This window comes from Callithrix jacchus, chromosome 10, assembly GCF_049354715.1.
Source record: "Callithrix jacchus isolate 240 chromosome 10, calJac240_pri, whole genome shotgun sequence".
Taxonomy (NCBI): domain Eukaryota; kingdom Metazoa; phylum Chordata; class Mammalia; order Primates; family Cebidae; genus Callithrix; species Callithrix jacchus.
In genome coordinates this window covers 8,103,310-8,126,166 of record NC_133511.1, presented here as the reverse complement: position 1 = coordinate 8,126,166, position 22,857 = coordinate 8,103,310, and the positions used below count along the sequence as shown (strand labels likewise).

General features: G+C 37.1%; 1 protein-coding gene and 1 long non-coding RNA gene across 6 annotated transcripts in view; one reads left to right on the top strand and one right to left on the bottom strand.

The window, feature by feature from the left end:
• Positions 1–22,857, bottom strand: part of ATM (ATM serine/threonine kinase) — a 140,040-nt gene that overhangs the window by 43,555 nt on the left and 73,628 nt on the right. For 3 of the 5 annotated variants that reach the window (XM_035264444.3, XM_054241531.2, XM_054241532.2), the window contains 10 exons: positions 20,880–21,051; positions 18,709–18,850; positions 17,455–17,631; positions 15,543–15,720; positions 13,003–13,090; positions 9,297–9,452; positions 7,147–7,255; positions 3,730–3,818; positions 3,197–3,299; positions 2,115–2,263 (listed from right to left, as the gene is read on the bottom strand). In XM_035264444.3, the coding sequence (XP_035120335.3) occupies positions 2,115–2,263; positions 3,197–3,299; positions 3,730–3,818; positions 7,147–7,255; positions 9,297–9,452; positions 13,003–13,090; positions 15,543–15,720; positions 17,455–17,631; positions 18,709–18,850; positions 20,880–21,051 (1,363 nt within the window). The remainder of the gene's footprint in view (positions 1–2,114; positions 2,264–3,196; positions 3,300–3,729; positions 3,819–7,146; positions 7,256–9,296; positions 9,453–13,002; positions 13,091–15,542; positions 15,721–17,454; positions 17,632–18,708; positions 18,851–20,879; positions 21,052–22,857) is intronic. The other 2 variants (XM_035264446.3, XM_078339378.1) reach the window with 1 other exon arrangement.
• LOC128929065 (uncharacterized) lies at positions 10,013–22,211 on the top strand. The gene is made up of 3 exons (XR_008474959.2): positions 10,013–10,131; positions 10,811–10,906; positions 22,080–22,211. It is a non-coding gene; the product is annotated as an uncharacterized LOC128929065 (long non-coding RNA).

Genomic DNA, 22,857 nt, shown 5'->3' with positions numbered 1-22,857 from the left:
GGGTATTCAAATAGGAAAGGTGGAAGCCAAATTGTCTCTATTTGCAGACAACATGATTGTGTATTTAGAAGACCCTATACTCTCAGCCCAAAATCTCTTCAAACTGATAAGCAACTTCAGCAAAGTCTCAGGATACAAAATCAATGTGCAAAAATCACAAGCATTCCTATACACCAATAAGAGACTTAAAGAAAGCCAAATCAAGAACGAACTGCCATTCACAATTGCTACAAAGAGAATAAAATACCTAGGAATACAATTCACAAGGAATGTAAGGGACCTCTTCAAGGAAAACTACAAACCACTGCCCAACGAAATAAGAGAGGACACAAACAGATGGAGAAACATTCCATGCTCATGGTTACAAAGAATCAATATCATGAAAATGGACACACTGCCCAAAGTAATTTATAGATTCAACACTATCCCCATCAAGCTACCAATGACCTTCCTCACAGAACTGGAAAAAAACACCTTAAACTTCATATGGTACCAAAAGAGAGCCTCCATAGCCAACTCAATTTTCAGCAAAAAGAACAAAGATGGAGGCATCATGCTACCTGAGTTCAAACTATACTACAAAGCTACAGTAATCAAAACAGCATGGTACTGGTACCAAAACAGAGATATAGACCAATGGAACAGAACAGAGGCCTCAGAAGCAACGCCATACATCTACAACCATCTGATCTTTGACAAACCTGAAAAAAACAAGCAATGGGGAAAGGATTCCCTGTTTAATAAATAGTGTTGGGAAAACTGGCTAGCCATGTGCAGAAAGTAGAAACTGGACCCGTTCCTGACACCTTACATTAAAATTAACTCCAGATGGATTAAAGACTTAAACATAGTACCTAAAAAAACCACAAAACCCCTAGAAGAAAACCTAGTCAAAACGATTCAGGACATAGGCATAGGGAAGGACTTCATGACTAAAACACCAAAAGCATTGGCAACAAAAGCCAAAATAGACAAATGGGACCTAATTAAACTCCAGAGCTTCTGCACAGCAAAAGAAACAATCATTAGAGTGAACCAGCAACCAACAGAATGGGAAAAAATTTTTGCAATCTACCCATCTGACAAAGGGCTAATATCCAGAATCTACAAAGAACTAACACAGATTTGCAAGAAAAAAACAAACAAACCCATTCAAAAGTGGGCAAAAGATATGAACAGACACTTTTCAAAAGAAGACATATATGAGGCCAACAAACATATGAAAAAATGCTCATCATCACTGGTCATGAGAGAGATGCAAATCAAAACTACATTGAGATACCATCTCATGCCAGTTAGAATGGCGATCATTAAAAAATCTGGAGACAACAGATGCTGGAGAGGATGTGGAGAAATAGGAACACTTTTACACTGTTGGTGGGAGTGTAAATTAGTTCAACCATCATGGAAGACAATGTGGCAATTCCCCAAAGACCTAGAAATCGAAATTCCATTTGACCCAGCAATCCCATTACTGGGTATATATCCAAAGGATTATAATTGATCTATTATAAGGACACATGCACATGAACGTTCACTGCAGCACTGTTTACAATAGCAAAAATTTGGAACCAACCCAAATGCCCATCGATGATAGACTGGACAGGGAAAATGTGGCACATATATACCATGGAATACTATGCAGCCATAAAAAAATGATAAGTTCATGTCCTTTGTAGGGACATGGATGAACCTGGAAATCATCATTCTCAGCAAACTGGCACAAGAACAGAAAATCAAACACCGCATGTTCCTACTCAAAGGCAGGTGTTGAACAATGAGAACACATGGATACAGGGAGGGGAGCATCACACACTGAGGTCTGTGGTGGGGGGAACTAGGGGAGAGTCAGGGGATGGGGAGTTGGGGAGGGATAACATGGGAAGAAATGCCAGATATAGGTGATGGAGAGGAAGGCAGCAAACCACATTGCCATGTATGTACCTATGCAACAATCCTACATGTTCTTCACATGTACCCCAAAACCTAAAATGCAATAAAATAAAAAATAAAAAAAACCCACACAATTCCTGTTATATTCACAGAACAAGAGGAAAACAGTTATTGTTTAGAACTAAAAGAGGAGGAAAACATCAAGTCAAATTTCTTCTTACTTGGCAGCACTGCAGTGGTCCCATTGCATATTCCTCCATGCAGCTTGGTAATGAAGCTCCTCTAATTCAGGACACCAATCTTTATTTTCATAATCTAATCCTTTTAAATAGACGGAAAGAATATGGCAGAGTCCCAAATTCTGCAAGGCCTGAACAGGGGTTATATTTTTTAAGTAATGACAGTATCAACAGAAAACCAGAGAAAAAAACAGCAAACATAAAAATTAACGTACACAAATTTTAATTCACAGTATCACTTAAAATTCCAAAATATCAGCTGAGTGTGGTGGCTCATGCCTGTAATCTCAGCACTTTGGGAGGCTGAGGCTGGAGGATCACCTGAGCCCAGGAGTTTGAGACCAGCCTGGGCAGCAAAGCAAGACCCAGTCTCTACAATTTTTTTTTAATTACTTGGGTATGATGGTGTGTACCTGTAACCCCATCTACTTAGGTAGCTGCAAGTGAGAGGTGCCCTTGAGCCTGGGAGGTAGGGTTGCAGTGAGCTACGATCACGCTACCGCACTCCAGCCTCAGTAACAGGGTGACACCTTATCTCTAAAAAAATTTTTTTTAATTCCACAATATTGTTTAATGTTTCCCAAAAAAACACAAAGACAGAGCTCAAAGGGCTCTAATATTTCACGGCAGAATGGCTAATGAGTACTAGCCAATAATAGAAATAATGGGTTCTGGGATGAACTCTATTACAAACCATGAGAACTAGTTTATGTGAGATTTTCCATGTGAGGCAGTAAGTACACTCCCTGACGCATCGAATATGCTAAAGAAATGTCTTCTATTGTTACCCAACAACAGTGTGACCAAGAAAGCTACACCACCTTCTAGGTCAATGGCCTGTCCAACTTTCCTGTGCATCCCTGAGTTTTGTTTTCTCTCTTTTTTTTTTTTTTTTTGCATCCCTCTGCTTCAGGAATATTCCTGAATTTAGTTAAGCCGAATCCTCTGAAAAACAGATCTTATCTCCAGAGTTATCTGGCTGTGTAAATATCCCTCAAAATACCGAAATAACCTCAGCACTACACTAATGATGGCTTTACCAAATCTGGAAAAAAAAAATGTACCTGAATGATTCCTGCCTGGCGCGTTGATGAGGAGATTGCTGTTTCGAGGTCATATGTTACTAGGGCTTTGCCCCACATTGCTTCATGTTCATATGTTCGTAGTCTACAAGAAAAGATTGTAAAAATACCTTTTGGTTTTACACGCATATTACTCCTTCATAAACAGAATTACTATACAACTGTTTAGAAAATACAATTTACTGGCTGGGTGTGGTGGCTCACACCTGTAATCTCAGCAATTTGGGAGGCTGAGGCAGGCAGATCACCTGAGGTCGGGAGTTCAAGACCACCCTGACCAACACGGAGAAACCCCATCTTTACTAAAAAAAAATACAAAATTAGCCGGGCGTGGTGGCGCATGCCCGTAATCCCAGCTACTCAGGAGGCTGAGGCAGGAGAATCGCTTGAACCCGGGAGGCGGAGGTCGCGGTGAGCCAAGATCGCTCCAGCCTGGGTAATAAGAGCGAACATCTGTCTCAAAAAAAAAAAAAAAAAGGAAGAAAGAAAAGGAAAAAAAGAAAAATTCCAGTTACCTAGTAATGGGCTGTAACATCTTCCCTCCACCACAGCCATACAAACTATCTGGCTCTCCTATACTTCTGTAGATTTCTAAAAGAAGATCCTGAAAACATAGAAACAACAAAAATTGAAGAAGGAAAAACAATAGTCTATAAATTTAGCAAACTTTAAATTATAACGTTACCAATATGTGACTCCTAACTGTAAATGTTATGTTACAGAAATAAAATGTAATGATTCTGAAATACAGTTGACTCTTAAACAACACGAGTTTGAACTGTGCAGGACAACTTATATGTGGATTTTTTTCAATAAATATACTGAAAACTTTTTTGGAGATCTGAAACAATTTGAAAAAACGCACAAACCACATGTTCAGAAATAATGAAAATTTCTTAAAAGTTAATGAATACATAAAATGAATATAATGAATGCATAAAATGTGTATACTAGTCTATACATTCTATTATTTTTATACATTTGATATAATACATTTTGTCATTTACTAGCATAAAATATACACAAATCTATTACAAAAAGTTAAAATTTATCAAAACTTACACACACTGTACAAAGCATTATTTGCGATTAAGACATAGAAGCAAATGTAAAGATGCAATATTAAATGGTAACTGCGTAAGATTAACTGTAGTACATATTGTACTACTGTAATAATTTTGGGTGACCTCCTGTTGCTATTGTGGTTGTAGGAGCATTATTATGTTGTATGTGCTTAAATACCATGTGACACAAATCATTTCTGCATGAGCAGTTTCTCTCTCTAGTAAACTGTATTCAACAGTAAAAAGTGATCTCTCCAGCTTCTCATGTGTTTACTGCAATACTATAAGCCTTGATTATTACCATAGTGGCTGGAGGTGCTTCCAAGAAGCAGAGAAAAGTCATGTCCTTACAAGAAAACGGTGAACTGCTGGATACATACTATCGATTAAGGCCTAAAGTACGTATCAACAGCAGTGGTTGCCTGCAATTCATTATAATGACAGATGATTCATTATAAAAGGATGATGTAAACTTATGGTATTGATAAATACAGCACAGTGCTGTAAATGTATTTTCTCTTCCTAATGATTTTCTCAATAACATTTTCTTTTCTCTGGCTACTTTATTGTAAAAACACAGTATATAATACATATACAAAATATGTGTTGTTTGTACCATCGGTAAGGCTTCTGGTCAACAGTAGACGATTAGTAGTTAACTTCTGACTAATTTAGTTATACCTGAACTTTCAATAGCACAGGGGTTAGCGTTTATAACCCACACATTGTTCAAGGGTCAACTGTATGTACTAATGATTTGGATCAGCAACACAGCAGACTGGTCCTAGACAACAGGAGGACTGCAGTCTACTTGACAAGAATTGCCTACAATTTCATGAATTAGATAAGAAATAAGTACCAATCTACCAGGCTATTATCACATGCAAAAATAATCACACAAACAAAACCAAACAATATTGTCAACACGTAAAACTGTACATGGGCTGGGTGCAGTGGCTCACGTCTTTAATCCCAGAACTTTGAATAGCCATGGCAGGCAGAATGCTTGAGCTCAGGAGTTCAAGATCAGTCTGGGTAACACGGCTAAACTCCCATCTCTACAAAAGTTAGCTGGGCATGATGGGGCATGCCTGTAGTCCCAGCTACTTGTGAGGCTGAGGTGGGAGGATGGCTTGAGCCTGGGAGGCAGAGGTTGCAGTGCGCTATGATTGAACCACTGCACTCCAGCCTGGGCAACAGAGCCAGACCCTGTCTGAAAAAAACAAAACAAAACAAAAGAAACAAAAACTGTAAATGGGAAAATACATTTTAAGAGTCCTGCAAAGTATGACTCTTAAAAACTGAATTTGGTAAGAATAAGGGTCATGGATTTTTCTTTGAAAGATAGCACAAAACTGTACTGGAATTGGTAAAATTTGATATGAATAAAGTAATTTGGTTACTCAAATCTTTGTTGCAAAATTTACAAAGAAAAGCTAGATTATGTTTAAATGAGTCTCATTTAAATAAAAATGAAAACATTAAAAATCATAAAATAGAAAAAATTAGGAACTATATTGCATAGAAAATTGATCAAGCAGTTGAACTGCCTTCATGGTGCTTACTCTGTGAAATGTTTTCTACATACAAACTTGTTTATGTTGGCATAGTTCTATAGTTCCAATTCAAATGTTTCTATTCATAATGAGAAATCAAGTCCTCAGAGAAGAAAAAAAGTTCAGGACCCATGCTTATTACAGTGCTTAGTACACACACAATATTCCAAAAACTAAGTAGAGGAGGAGGAGACTATGAAGAAGGCAAAAGTGAAAGGAGAAAAATCAGGAGAGTGGATCAAAAAGGTAAATAGTTCAAGCAAGGCATGGTTGATGATGTGAAGTAGTAATAAAACCTTAAGGAAAAAGAGGAAAGAAAGGTGACCACCAGACTTAGCAACGTGAAGTGTATGAGAAACACTAGCAGGTGCTGTTTTACTGGAATGAATGGAAGGAAGGGAAATGGAGACAGCAAAGACAGACAACTCTTCCACAAAGTTTCTGTGAGAGGAAGGAAGAGAGAGGGTGATACCTAAAAGAGAACATAGGGAAGAGGGAAATTTTTTTGTGTTTTGGAGAAAGGGAATTTATTAAACAGTAGAGGTTTAAAAATGTTCAGAACATAGTTCAAAGGGAAAATAGCATATTAAAAAATAAAATGCCTGAGGAAGAGCAGATAAAAAAAAAACAAAGCACAGGCAGAATTAGTCTCAAACAGAAGGACAAACTGCTTCTATAACAAAAGGGAAGGTTATGACAGGAGGAGATGCCAGGAGATCTCAACGTCTGAGAGTGGCAAGTGGTGAGATTTCCTATCTATACTGTTTTCCTTCTGTTTTCTCCAAGTAGGAGGCAGGCTGAAAGCAACGGTGTTGCAGAGAACATGAGAGGTTCAAACAGAATGGAGAAGTTGACATTGTCATTGTGATGGAATTAATTGACCAAAGAAATCCAGTAAGCATACTAGACAGTAACGTGAGCCAATTTGAGAATGGATATCAAGAAACTTAGAGAAGAAGCAACCTGCTTCCTCTGTGACACACAATAAGCAAGCAAACAAATAAATATATAGTTTTATACCCTAAGTGCTATAGAGGAAATGAATAGGGCGTGATGGCAGAAAATGCATGGTATAAACTCTGAGACAGGTAGTTATACTTTCGTCTTTCAGATAAGGGAGCTCAACCAGTGGCAGAGTCAGTATTAGAATTCAAGTCAGTCTACTCTAAGGCGTAAGCTTCAGACCATAAGTTTGTATATATGATGCTTAGTCCAAGAAGTAAACCCAGTTTGAAAATCAAATGGCATCTGTGCAGTATCTGTAACAAAATAATCCAAAGGATGAGGGAAATACTTTCAAAAATATATTTACCTGTAAACTTATTCCAGTTTCTTCTTTACTTTTTTCACTCAAGCTAGAAATAGTTGTACATTGGCTTCCTTCTTCAAATGCAAGATTTCTGTTTGTCACAAGAACACCTCTGTTAATGAGAACATACTATGTGGAAGCCCCTGGATACATACACTACAGACTTTGACAGAAAAAACTAATGCAGGTTGCAAACAAAACAGAATAACTCTTATACTTTAAAACACAATACCGTTTAGACCTAGGATGGAAAAGAAATTTGTGAATAAAAATTACATTTTAAGAATAACCTTCTATATATGGGAAGGCTATAGGCAAAAATACTATTATTTATAAAGACACACTCTTGTTTAAAAATAGAGGAGATGCCCGTAGAGGAGATGCCCGCCAATTCAGGTACTATATACTCTGTCAATGGTTTCACTTGAAATTCAACCCAATCAATAATTACAGACACACAAATAAAGACCACAATGAGAGACAGAATTCAATACCTAATAAATTGACAGAAACTAAGAAATATGCTATTAACTGTTGCAAAGGAAGTAGATCAGTAGGATCCACCTAAACCAAGATTATAAAATTAGAAAGTGACAGTCAGGATTAGAACTCAGATTTGCATTTTATACATGTGACTTTCAGTTCTGTAAGTAAATTCAATGCTAAAACCACGATAGCTACCGTGTCTGTAACAGTAATAATCTATTACATAAAATAAATACTATCATAAGTGATAGTACCTCTGATATTTATCTATATACTTATTCTAGTTTCTTCTTCTTTTTTTTTTTTTTTTGAGATCAGGTCTCACTCTGTCACCCAGGCTAGAGTGCAGTGGCACAATCAATCATGGCTCACTGCAGCCTCTCTCTGCCTCCTGAGTTGCTGGAACTACATGTGTGAGCCACCATACCCGGCTAATTTATTTTTATTTTTAGTAGAGATGAGGTCTCACTATATTGCCCAGGCTGGTCTCAATCTCCTGGCCTCAAGCAGTCCTCTCACGATGGCCTCCCAAAGTGCTGGGATTACATGCGTGAACCACTGTGCCTAGTCTTCTTTATACTTTTTTAACTCACACTAGAAATAGTTATACTTTGGCTCCCTTCTTCAAATGTGAGGCTTCCTACTGATCACCTCCTTACCAACTACATTTCTGATTAAGCACACAAACTAGTATAACCACTTTAAAAAACAATTTGGGACAAGGCGCAGTGGCTCATGCTTGTAATCCCAGTACTTTGAAAGGCTGAGGTAGAAGGACTGCTTGAGCTCAGGAGCTCAAGACCAGCCTGAGCACCATAGCAAGATCTTGTCTCTACTAAAATTTTTTTTTAAGTTAGATGAATCAGTGGTGTGTGCCAACAGTCCCAGCTGCTTGGGAGGCTGAGACAAGAGGATCATTTGAGCCTGGAAGATTAAGACTACAGGGAGCTAAGATCACACCCCTGAACTCCAGCCTGGGCCAAAGAATGAGACCTGGCCCATTTCAAATGAACAAAGATTTGAAGAGGGCAGTGGAGATAATAAACTTTTACTTTATTTCTCATTCTTTTACTTTCTTATTTTTTGTTTTTCACCATGATCTAGGAGTATATTTATTAGATTCTTATCACAGTTCTCAGTCAGAGGAAAGTGAATTAAATTCACTAGAAATACAGGTAGATGAAGAAATGAAACTTAGTTATGGAAAGAAATCAGTTCCATTACTTCATAGACATTTTGGATTATAATTTTGGATATTTTATATCCAAAATGAACCTTGAATAGTTTAGGAATTAGTGGTAAATGTAATCTAATTAAACTTAGGAAATCATTTAATCATTTGAAAAACATTTCTTCACCCTTAAATTAAGTTCTCAATGCTAGAGCTATTATACAGAATATACAGAAATTAAGTATGGACTCTGTCCTATAGGAATTTGCTTTCTGTACAATTTTTATAATACCTAGGTAATAAACATTCCTATTATTTAACAGTAGGAATTACATATTGCTTTTTAAAATTTTATTATAATTTCACTTTAAAACAAAATTTCTACCTAAGATGTCTTTTAAATGGGGAACTGGGGCAAACTAAGTCTTTACTATACACCCGTATTGAGACAATGTCAGTAGTCATTTTACAAACCAAAAATTCTAAATTCTGTTACCTTTTCTCTTGATCATCCATGCTTTTCTTGTCTGCATAGATTTCTGCATAGAGTAAAGCTGTAAAGTGAGCAGCACAAGACTGAGCTACCTTGGCAACTTCCAGATAATTTAAATCCAGCCAGAAAGCATCATCAAAAATTGTTCTTGAAGAAGGTCTAAAGAAAAATGAGGTATGTCATTCACTTTTTTAAACTTCAATATCAAAAGAAAAGCATGTTGATTTAAAATACAATGGTAGTAAAGGCTTAACAGAAAATTACAAATTCCCAAAAACCACATTTCCCCAAAATATGCCTATAAACATTATAAAATAATATGGCTGAAGAGTCCTATTTAATAATCTTTTTGGTTTTTCTTTTTTCTCTCAAACTCATCAGAAAATCTGATGAAACCTATAGGCTATCACCTGATACAAAATTGGGGTTCATATCTGCTCTCCACCAAGAAATCCACGTACCACAGGCTAAGAATAGGATACACAGAATAATTAATACAAGTGCACACAAGCACCACCCCAACACATTTAAAAATAGTCAATTTAATAAAAACATTGTTTCATCTAAGACACAAATACATGTCGTTCCTAATGTGACTTATTTTCTCCTTAATGTATTGCCTAGATTGAGCTACTTAGTAAAAATCTTCCAGTCTGTTAATAGGTAGGTCGAGAATGAGAAGGACCCTAGACATTATCTTTTTTTTTTTTTTTGAGATGGAATCTTGCTCTGTCGCCAGGCTGAAGCGCAGTGGCAAAATCTCAGCTCACTGCAATCTCCGCCTCCTGGGTTCAAGCAATTCTCCCTGCTTCAGCTTCCCAAGTAGTTGGGACTACAGGTGAGCACCAACATGCCCAACTAATTTTTTGGATTTTAGTAGAGACGGGGTTTCACCAGGTTGGCCAGGATGGTCTCAATCTCCTGACCTTGTGATCTGCCACCTCAGCCTCCCAAAGTACTTGTAGGCATGAGCCACCGCGCCCAGCCAGATATTATCTTTGTCAAAACTAGCATTATAGAGATGGGACGTGGTATTGGTTAAGAGCACTGGTGTTGAAGTTCAATAGAGGTAGGTTCAAATCTAGTTATATTACCTACTACCAGCTGTGTGATCATCAGCAACTTAACTTCTTAAACCTCAGTTTCCTTATTTGTAAATGCTGGAACAACTCAGACCTTGGAGAATGGGTGCAACCATTAAATAATGCCTGCAAAGTTGATGAATAAGGCACACCCTACTACATAGCAAGCATTCAACTATACTAATTTTCTGAGGAACTTGAAGTTCAGAGAAGTGAAATAAGTTGCCATGGAAAGGAAGACATTGCCAACATTATTCTGATTTTGAAAGATGCTAAGACTGAGGTTCACGTAATTTTTTGTTGTTGTTCTATTGTTGTTCTTTGTTTGCGCCCAACATACTGTACAGGATAACAGGTAATTTTTGCACAGCACAAGCTTGGACTTGAATTCATGTCTTTAACCCTTTTTCTATATCCCATTCATATTTTCTCAAGGAATCTCCTTCATGATCTTATTCAGAATTAAAATGGAATATGAAGAATTTTTTCTTCTCCAAATCCTGCCAGTGTCAACACCATTCTACTCCAAAGGTAAGTCTGAAATGAATGGTAAAACTGCCTCCAGCACCAAGAAAACAAATGCTCTCAGCTACATTTAAAGCTTCTGATAGCGAGAAGACATTTATGCAGCCAACAAACATATGAAAAAAGCTCAACACTGGTCATTAGGGAAATGCAAATCAAAACCACATTGAGATACCATCTCACATCAGTTAGAATGGTGATCATTAAAAAATCAGGAGATGGGCCGGGCGCAGTGGCTCACGCCTATAATCCCAGCACTTTGGGAGGCCAACGTGGGTGGATCACGAGGTCAAGAGATCGAGACCATCCTGGTCAACATGGTGAAACCCCGTCTCTACTAAAAATACAAAAAATTAGCTGGCGCGTGCCTGTAATCCCAGCTACTCAGGAGGCTGAGGCAGGAGAATTGCCTGAACCCAGGAGGCGGAGGTTGCGGTGAGCCGAGATCGCGCCATTGCACTCCAGCCTGGGTAACAAGAGCGAAACTCCATCTCAAAAAAAAAAAAAAAAAATCAGGAGACAATAGATGGAGAAGATGTTGAGAAATAGGAACACTTTTATACTGTTGGTGGGAGTGCAAATTAGTTTAACAATTGTGGAAGACAGTGTGGTGATTCCTCAAGGATCTAGAACTAGAAATATCATTTGACCCAGCAATCCCATTACTGGGTATATACCCAAAGGATTATAAATCATTTATAAAAACACAAGCACATGTGTGTTTATTACAGCACTGTTCACAATAGCAAAGGTTTGGAACCAACCCAAATGTCCATCAATCATAGACTGGATAAAAAACTGTGGCACATACATACCATGGAATACTATGCAGCCACAAAAAAGGATGAGTTCATGTTCTTTGCAGGGACATGGATAAAGCTGGAAACCATCATTCTCAGCCAAATGACACAAGAACAGAAAACCAAACACCGCATGTTCTCACTCATAAGTGGGTATTGAACAATGAGAAGACATGGACACAGGGAGAGGAACATCACACACCAAGGGCCTGCCAGGGGATGGGGGGCTAGGGGAGAGATAGCAGGGGGTGGGTGGGTAGGGGAGGGATAACATTAGGAAAAATACCTAATGTAGATGACAGGGTGATGGATGCAGCAAACTCCCATGGCATGTATATAACTATGTAACAAACCTGCATGTTCTGCACATGTACCCCAGAACTTAAATAATTTTTTTTAAAAAAAAGCTTCTGATAGGCCTTCTCAGAAGAAAATCTGGTATAAAACTATAAGGTAAATCAGTAACTTTCTAACCAGAATAAAGACACTGAAAGGCATAAGACTTCTTTTTCTACTAGAGGAGAGGAATGGTGTAAGAATATATAGAAATTAATTTTTTAAGATGTTAATGCATTTAGGCTTTAAAAAAATTCCATTTTTCACTCCCCTCTCCCTCGCATTCTTTACCAAAGACTCCCACCACCGCCATACACACTCACGAGACATCGATTTCTACCTTTTTAAATTATAGGCCTACCACACTATTTCTTTTAGAGTTCTGGTCAATTCTCGAGCAGTACTGATCAGTTAGACTATGCATTGTTAAAAATCGCCCGACTGGTGACAGGAACAAAGATACTATACTATAAAACAATTTACCAGAATGAAGAAAAGAAACACTGTCACAGCACAGTATTGCCACAGATTTTGACACCACTGAACACAGTAAAGAAACTCACATCTTAAAATAAAGATATATAAAGAAGATATTTACACAACTCTATTTGCTTCTTAGAACTAAAGCAAAGACAAAAGTAAAAAGAGAGGAAATGTAACTTGAAAGAATACTGCTCCTATCCCATCACTAATACAGATGAAATAAACTGAAGCCAAGAAGGCTGCCCAGTTTAACAAAGGTAACACTCTTACTGCTGCGGCTTGTATTAGAATTGAGAGTTCTTGACACTGATTTAACCAAAGTGCTATCCTGATATGGATTACGCAAGGAAATATAAATATCACACAAATTACATACAGCACTTTACAGCAGCTTTCCCTAAAATAATTGTGTTGAACTTCAGCCAGTAGTTAACAAGTTACAGGCTAGATTCTAAACGTGAGCAGCAACACTCATTACATTACCTCTTTTGTCTTCTCATGTAGTCCACAACAGCAAGCATCGTTCTCTGTGACTTTTTATCCAGACAGCATCGGAAAACGTGCTCTGATTCTGACAAACAAAAACATCTCCCCTCAGTCCCAGGCATGCTTGCTTACACACCTTCTTCCTTGTGTATGTGACTGTCTCCCACTATGATACAAGGTTCTGGAGGGCAGTACCTAACACAAAATTGCTTCTGAAGGAATTTAATGGCATTTCTTTTGCTTTTAAAATAAACTCTTCTCTTATAATCAAAGTGAGACCTTACATTGTAATTTATATTTTATTTTTGAGGAGGACTAATTCATTGATTCAATAAGATCTTTTATGTGCTAAGTCCTTAGTATATAACCATGAACAAGACAGACCATGTCAGATCACAGAGAACTCATGGACTAGCCCGGGAGATTACAACTAAGTATGATAAGTGTCATAATAGGAAAGTTTAAAATGCCACAGAAGCTTAGTGGAGGGAACCTCAACTAGACAAGAAAAGTTTCATAGAAAAAGTGATACTGGCCAAGTGCAATGGCTTACACCTGTAATCCTCACACTTTGGGAGGCTGAGGCAGGCAGTTTGAGACCAGTATGGCCAACATGGTGAAATCCTGTCTCTATTACAAATACCAAAAAATAGCAAGGCATGCTGGCACACATCTGTAATCCCAGCTTCTCAGGAGGCTGAGGCACGAGAATCGCTTGAACCTGAGAGGCAGAGGTTGCAGTGAGCTGAGATCACACCACTGCACTCCAGCTTGGGTGACATAACGAGTGTCTGTCTTGAGAAGAAAAAAGAAAAAGTGATACCTGAAAGAAGAGTAACGCTTAGTCATGAGGGCAGGAAAGGACAGGCTACAGGTAATAATATCTGAGATGGCTGGAAGCAAGGCATAGCTTGGACAGTTTCATGAAAGAATTTCAACTGTGCTAAGTCATAAAGCTAGAAAGCAGTAAGGATGCTAAGGGCAGAGAGAAACAAACGGACTAAGTGATTCATAACAGAATTGGCAAGATTTGGCAATCCCGTGAAATATGTGAGAGAGGTTTCTAGAGCAGGCAACTGAGTGCTGTTTCTAGAGTGAGCAACTGAATGCTGTTTGTCAAAGAGGTACATACACATTAAAAGAAGTAGGCCAGGGGGAAGAGAGGAAGAAGATGATGTGTTTGCTTTTTGACAGCTGAGCCTGAGATGCACATGGGACGTTTAGTGAAGGCAGTGAGACTTACAGCCATCAGAAAAGATACACCATTTAAATTTTACAAAATATGCATTTACTTTCCTTTTCAGTAATAGAATTTTATATGTAAGTTTAAATTTTCACATAAGGTAATAAAAATACTGGCATTATACACAGATAAAATAATTATTTTCAGTGGCTATAGCATAAATATGTATACACAAGTGATGAACATGAAAAAAGTCTTGGCCATGTTCATAACAAATTACCAGGTTGTCATAAACAATGATTACCTTAAACTATGTGATAAAAGTTGTTTTTAACAGTAGTGCAAATTACATAATACTTAAATCGTTTATACCTGTATTTTCCCAGTTAAACATGAGAGAGACATTTTAGGTAGTTTAAAAGCCTCTATGAGAATTTTTATTTCAGGATTTTCATTTCAGTGGCCTAAAGAAAATTCATATAAGCACATTCTGAATCATTCAGAAAACCAGCTTACAGTCTAGTAGGACCACAAAATGGGCATCCATGTCTATGTTTATAATTTATAATGTACTTTTCCAAATGGTAGATTTGCCATGGCTGTTACCCAATAGAAAAGCAAATACAGAAAACATAAAGCACAGCAAACTGAAGTCTAAATGACATTAAAGCCATGTCAAAGGAAGGCTGTAGCAGTAAAAGCAAAAGAAACAATTGGAAGAACTGAGTAACTACAACCTTTGCTGAAGTGACTGGAAGGACTGGGAGGAGCAAATTAGTTGTGGCAAAGCATCACATTAAATCAACATTTATATATTAGAATTGATTGGTCTTGAAGTACAAGTGAACTCCTGCCCTCAGGTGATCTGTCCATCTCTGCCTCCCAAAGTGCTGAGATTACAGGCATGAGCCACCGCACCCGGCCAAAGGTTGCTTTTTAAATAGAGTTGGCCAGAGCTCTAAAAATATGAAAATTTTATATCTGCACCACAGTACCTAAAATACTGTGTTTGTTTTTTCATTGCCAGAATGTTGGGTGTTTCTTTTTCACATTCCTATTGCCTGTGCAAGCACAGTGCCTGACACATATCGAAAGCTCTATTAGTTGTTCCATTATCAATACCCAAAATATGCTGAAAGAATACTATACATCAAGTATTATCCTGGGCACTTTACACATATTATTTCATTGAAAACTTGTTGCAACTTTTATCTCCATCCCACAGATGAAGGAACAGATCTAGCAGTAACAGATTTAGCCTGTAAAGTGCCTTTCGTGGGATTCAGCCTTAAATCTAGCTTTCTCTAGAACTGAGGAGTTAACAGTATTAATGTTAAAAATTTAATAAGAGTACCTGAATCCAAGTTTGCAGGCGTTGTGGATCGGCTCGTTTGTGAGAAGTGTCTAAGACAGCTTGTGAAAAATCCCTGAACATGTGTAGAAAGGAGATTTCTCCATGATTCATTTGTATCTTGGAGTAAAATATCATGAATCAAGTATGGAAGTACAGTCTGACAAAAGTCAGTTTTCACCTAGAATATACAAACAAATCCACCCAACAGTTTGAGTAAACATAAGTAAAATGAATACAGTTTACTTAAAATTTTCATGCCCTGTTTGACATAAATTTCTAAAAGAGTATAGATTAATCTGGCATAAACTCAACATACTGCTAAAAAACAAACAAAAAACATGCATCAGGTGGTATTTAAAACAAAAGCACACTAGGCTAGTATATCAATATCAAATATATATGTTAGTGACTGTAACTGTTTATTCCCAGTCTAGGCCATTAGCATAATGAACTAGAATACTGCGCAGAAATGAAATTATATCACCACTTTAAATACAGTTTCAGAGTTGGAAAGTGTTAGAGAAGCTTTCTGATTTGATAGATGAGGGGAAAAGGTATCAGATGTTTAAGAGAAAAGTTAAAAATCTGATTTTTATGCATTTTCTTTCCTCAGTGAAGAAGTACAACAGTCATGTTAACAGTGTTTATTTTTTAATGAGCCCTAATTTCTGGGTATAAAATTTGGGTCATTATTTGTGGTATATTCCAAAGAGCAGAAAAGCGCTCTATAGATCTGGCACATCAAAACAGTACTCAACTTTATTTTTGCTATTCACCGCACTCCATTATTTAACATACGAATGAATCATTACACTCCATATCCATCATATTCATCATTTCCACACACCTAAGACAGCTTATAAATTACTAACTGCACTCTTTCTTTTTCAAACTAAAGACAAGGCAAAAAGCCAGTTTTAGTGCTAGATAATTCAAACTACCAGAAATAGGGTGAGTCCATATGTATATCTGGAACATTTTATTTTCCGGCTCAAAGTTAAAACCTCATAAAAATCTTAGCTTTGGGGTCCAAAGTGGCTCCCGCCGGAGGTCATGGCGCTCACGAAGGCGAGGTCATCAGTTCAAGGCTAACCTGAGCAACCTCATAAGCTCAAACTGATTGGCAAAAAAAAAAAAAAAAAAAAAAAACTTAGCTTTGTTCACTAATGAGAAATAAATATGTGTGTTCAGGGTCCCACTCTGCTGAATTGGTCTGAGTGTGGTGTAGTATTATAGAAAAGGTGATGTTTTATTCACTGTTACTACTTTTTCTTTAGAGAATAAGAACTGCATTTTACATTGCTTTCAGTGTGCGTACTTCATGAAAATACTTCCCTATCAGTTACCTGTAATTGGCAGACATTTGACCTAGTCAGATACTGTGTTTTCATATTTCTGTTGAATCAGGTTTAACAGTGCTATAAATTAATTCTGTAAATCTTAGCTCATTAGAGTGAGTTGTTTCGGATTACACATTTGATGGAAGAGTATAAACTTTGTTTCATTTCGTATACGCCTTTACTCTTTATTGGAATAAATTGTACCTATGTTGATTGCTGCCCCACTCCTTTTTCTTATTCAAGAAAGCATATCAAGGAAAATAAATGTGCTCTTATCAGAAGAAGTTAACAAAGTTAGAACAGGCTTTTGGTTAATGTAAATAATTTATAATCAAAGTATTTTAACAATCATTAGTAACAAATTATTCAAGGCACCCTTAGAACTCCTCTAGTTTGTTGCTATCCCAAAGCTAAAACCTAATGTGTAAAGTTATGGCTGAATACGGATGCTCACTTTAATAAATCTATAACAGTTTGAGTGGGGGTGATATTATGTGAAGATGTGTAGTATCACAGCACTCTTTAAATAAACATGTCATAAATGAGGAATTAAATCAGACTAATCTTCTTACTTCACACATTGGCTTTAATAATTGAAGAATTTCACTTTTTGTGCCTCCACTGTCCAAAAAAGCACAAGTCAGTGTCTTTATCCAAATGTTGTGATTTTCACATAGAGGAATCCACAGATTTATATCATCCAGGCCTTCAAAAGGGTTTTCTTTTTCAAATCTGGGTACTTCTAAAAACTAGAAAGAAGGGGATTAGAAAATGCAAATAAAAGAACTGGAAATCATTGTACTTTTCCTATACAAAATGAGTATAACACATCTGTTTACAAATAAAGCTAAATACAGTAAAAACTAAATCTGGAGGCAATGTTTACCTTTTAAAATTAAAACATTTATGCTTATACAAGAGGCAGTGTGGTATGTAAACACTGCTGTTTTAGGCAGTAGGAAACTTGGGTTCTACTCTCAGCTCTGTCACTCATTAGTAGTGTATCACACAAACCACAAACTTTGCCTCATCTGTCTCACCTACAAAACCAGTCCACATCTACCACAGAGACTTGATTTCAAAATGAAATGAGATTTTTAAATGTTAAAATTATAGTGCTTTCCTGGTTTTATCTACATTACACATTAACTAGCTTCATTAATGGTTTCTATTACTAGTAATTTTACTAAGACCAAAATTGTATTTATGATCCACTGAAAGTACTGCTTCAATGCTGGGCTTCTGCCATGAAATTAAACTGGTGAAAACTAAACTGAGTATTTCTCAGTCACTTTATGAAAAGAAAATATTAAAGAGGAATGCTGAGACTAAGGAAGGAACAAGTGTTCTTAAACGTGGCTTCACCGAGTACTTACAGTGGAACCTTATGATGATACCAGCATGGAAAAGGGAGAAATCTACGGGGTCATCCTGTATTTCACCAGGGGATTGTGATATGTTAACTTGCCATGGAAATAAACACTTGTGGATCACAACACCTATAAACCACACTCAAAACTTTTAACTTTTATGGGAGCAAAATAAGGTTTTCTATTTCTTAAAAAAAAGGTCTATATTTAAGAATTTCCCCTGCCCCAAAATCAACTACTATTTCCTCAGGTTACCTGTCTCAGCTTTTCTACACTGTCATAATAAATTAAAAAATAACCAATTCCCTGGATTTATGAAGTATGGTTTAAATTTCTTATAGAAAAGCTTGTTAGTACAATACCATTTCAAGCAATTTAACAGTCACGACCCATAGCAAACAGAACTATTTTACTAGATACGGTGGGTATTCAATAAACATTTATTACTTAAGACACCTTTTTTCTCGATGTTCTAAAAGGCTGTAGATAGGCCAGCATTGGATCAGTTGTCATCTTATAAATCTCCCAGAAACTATGTCCAGTCTTTGTGGCTAAAATGTTTTTCAAACAGGTAACAGCTGCTGATCGAACTTTGACACTGAAAAAACAAATAATTCAAATGCTTATAAAATACACCTGTTATTAATCTTGATGAATGTTAACCTCCACCACAAAAATTTCAAACCTAAAATTTTAAATTTATATTAAGAAACTTTACATCTATAAAATTCTCCAGTATGAAACAAACTTATCAAAGGACTTTCACTTCATTCAGTAAACGTGAATTACTAATCACTGCAACAGCACTTCCCTTCATTCAATACAATAAAGTTTAATTGTGACTACTCTACATGAAAAGGACTCACAAAAAGAAATACTTGAAAATAACATGGCCTAATACATGTAAGTCATAAAGATTCTGGGAATCCTTTGGTCCACATCTCCATATGCTAAAGTCAAAGTACAAAAACCTTGTACCTGCTTCCTAGTATTCTTAAGTCTCACTAATATTTCTGTGCATCTGTTTCAGAAAAACCAATTTCAAATTACTATGAAACAAATGAAACATTTAATGCTTGCCAATTTTCTGTGGTACTCTCTTCAAAAACTGTGCTTGATATACCTTGAAATACTTTTTAAAAATGAGATGAACTGGCTGGATGTGGTGTGACTTATGTATATAAACCTAGCACATTAGGAGGCTGAGGCAGGACTGCTTGAGCCCAGGAATTCAAGGTTACAGTGAGCTACGATCTATGATGTATGATCATGCCACTGCACTCCAGCCTAAGTGATAGGGCAAGACCTTGTCTCAAAAAAAAAAAAAAAAAGAGAGAGATGAATTAATACATCTTAATACAAGGACAGACGAATGGCTAGAAGTGATAAAGCAAGGACAGCAGTAAAATGGAGAAACTATATGATAAGTGTATGGGTGTTTACTATAAAATTATCTCAGTTTAGCTGTATGTTTAAAACTTTTTTTTTTTGAGACAGAGTCTCACACTGTCACCCAGGTTGCAGTACAGTGGCGCAATCTCGGCTCACTGCAATCTCCGCCTCCTGGGTTCAAGCAATTGTCTTGCCTCAGCCTCCCAAATAGCTGGGACTACAGGCATGCACCACCATGCCCAGCTAATTGTTTTCTATTTTTAGTAGAGATGGTGTTTCACCATGTTGGCCAGGATGGTCTTGATCTCCTGACCTGATCCACCTGCCTCAGCCTCCCAAAGTGCTGGGATTACAGGCGTGAGCTACCGTGCCCAGCCAAAACTTTTTATAATAAAACATCGGGAAAGAAACCATACAAATTTGTTTAATGAAACAAACACAACAGAAGAAAGAAACGCATAGGTACATTAAATCAATAATGGAAACATGGCAGGTAGACGTTACCGCCAATCATTTATTCCTCAAGAGGAGGAAGGGAAGTAGCGAAAAAAAATCAAAACATATATTTATCTTAGAAAGGTGCCCAGTAGTGAGGAAACCCTTTGAATCTACCACCAAAAATAATGGTGATGTAGAACTCAAGGCTACCAATCAATCAACAAATAAATAAATAAATAAGGGAGACAGAAATAGCATGCATACCAAAGTGATCTCAACCAACCAGTTGAAATTTTAATAATATCTAGTGGAATTCTGTTTTGCATAGAGAATAAATAAGCAATTGAAAACCCTGTCTGATTAGCTTAAGACTTCCAGGGTTATTAAACAATCTTTGCTTTATGGCTTATTTTAAAAAGATCAAAGTAAGACCTAGCTTAGAGGAGAATGGCACCTCTGATACTGACAAGAGACTAAAACAGCTCCCTTTATATTCCCCTATCTTCTGTGTAGAACCAACTGGTATTATTCTAATTTATTGTTGATTTGTCTAGTCCACTAAAACCTCTAAGAGGGACCTTGTCTGGAATGTTCACCATTATATCAAGTGTCCGGCACATAGCATGGTCAATAATTATGTGAATTAATAATGATACAAGATTTTTCATAAAGACACTGAGATTAATAAAAGGACAAAGTTTTAGTTACTGAGAGGATCAATTTGTGTGAGGTATTATTCTCCATGAATGTCATATTAAGTAAGTGAGATCAGACATAAGGCATCAGTAAATACTCACCAATCTTCTACCAGTGTGTTATTCAGGTAGGTCAGCATTATGAAGGTCCACTGAAGTTCTTTATCCTCAAATAACTCAAGGGCCTTGGTATAAGATGCATCTTTACTATGTTGTATAGCTATGGTAGAGAAATCTATAGGACCCACTTCTCCCAAGCAGCTTCCAACAGCCTCTACATATAGAAATTCTATTTCAGTAGAGTCACAGGTAAGAGATCATACATAAAACTGAAATTTTCTAATTTCAAAACTATAATGCTGTTTTGCTGTACTTCAAGAATCAACTTTAAGGCCAAGCACAGTGGCTCACACCTGTAATCCCAGAACTTTGGGAGCCAGAGGTAGGCGGATCACCTGAGGTCAGGAGTTCGGGACCAGCCTGACAAACATGGTCAAGTCCCGTCTTTACTAAAAATACAAAATTAGCCAGGCATGGTGGTGCACAGCTGTAATCTCAGCTACTTAGGAAGCTGAGGCAGGAGAACTGCTTGAACCCAGAAGGCAGAGGTTGCAGTGAGCCAAGATCACACCACTGCACTCCAGCCTGGGCGACATAAGGAAAAAAAAAAAAAAGAATCAACCTTAAAACTGTTAAAACATTTTTTTGAGATATCACACACATAAATTCCATAACCTTAAACACACAGGTCAATGAAAATTTATGCATACGACCATACATTTTTTTCTATCTGTGTTCTCCCTAACCAGATGAAGACAGGACATTTTCAGCATCCTGGAGGGCTCTTCATGCTCTTTCCATCATGATAGTATTTACTAAAATATGTACACAAATTCTTTGAGAGCCCTTCTCTCAAAGGGTAGAGCCTAACTTCCCTCTTGTTGAGTGTGGCTGTACTTAGTGACTCACTTCTAACAAACAGAATTTATATAAGTCTTTCACCTCTTTGATTAAATTTATACCTGGGTATTTATTTCTTTTAGAAGCTATTGCAAATAGAATTGCTTTTTTAATTCTTTTTGGGCTGTACACTGCAAGTATATACAAACACAACTAATTATGTGTTGATCTTGTACCCTGCAACTTTGCTGAATTCATTTATTAGCTCTACTGCAGATTTCCTGTGGATTCTCTGGGATTTTCTATACATAAGATCATGCCATCTGTAAATACAGATAGTTTCACTTCCTTTCTAATTGGCATGCTTTTAATTTCTTTTTCTTGTCTAATTGCTCTGGCTAGAACTTCCAGTACAATGTTGAACAGCAGTAGTGAAAGTGGACAACCTTGTCTCATTCCTGATCTTAAGGAGGAAGCTTTCATCTCTCACCACTGAATATGATGTTAGCTGTGAGTACAAACCACATTAATTTTATGCTACACAGGAAAGCCACTTAGGGCTTCTGTTGCAAATCAGATCTGTTCCTAAAAGTAGTGCCACTATAGACAATGAGGTAAATTTTCTGGTTAAAGAAAACTTCTAGGGTTCTGGTAAGATTCCATTTCTTAGACTGTACTTCAAAGTATACAGACCGGTGGCTCAAGCCTGTAATCCCAGCACTTTGGGAGGCCAAGGCGGGTGGATCACGAGGTCGGGAGATCAAGACCACCCTGGTCAACATGGTGAAACGCTGTCTCTACTGAAAATACAAAAAAATTAGCCGGGCATGGTGGCGTGTGCCTGTAATCCCAGCTACTCAGGAGGCTGAGGCAGGAGAATTGCCTGAACCCAGGAGGCGGAGGTTGCGGTGAGCCAAGATCACACCATTGCACTCCAGCCTGGGTAACAAGAGCGAAACTCTGTCTAAAAAAAAAGTATACAGACAAAAAATACCTAACATTCTTCAAGTTAGGTATTTTTTTATCTGTATACTTTTCTATACATAGGATATATTTTAATTTTTAAAAGTCTACAAAAAAGAAAGTACTCTAGATACTAGGTTCCTACTGAAAAGTTAAGGAAGACTGCTGAAGAAAGATAGCAGAATCTGTGAAACACTACTTATTCCTCCTATTTTTC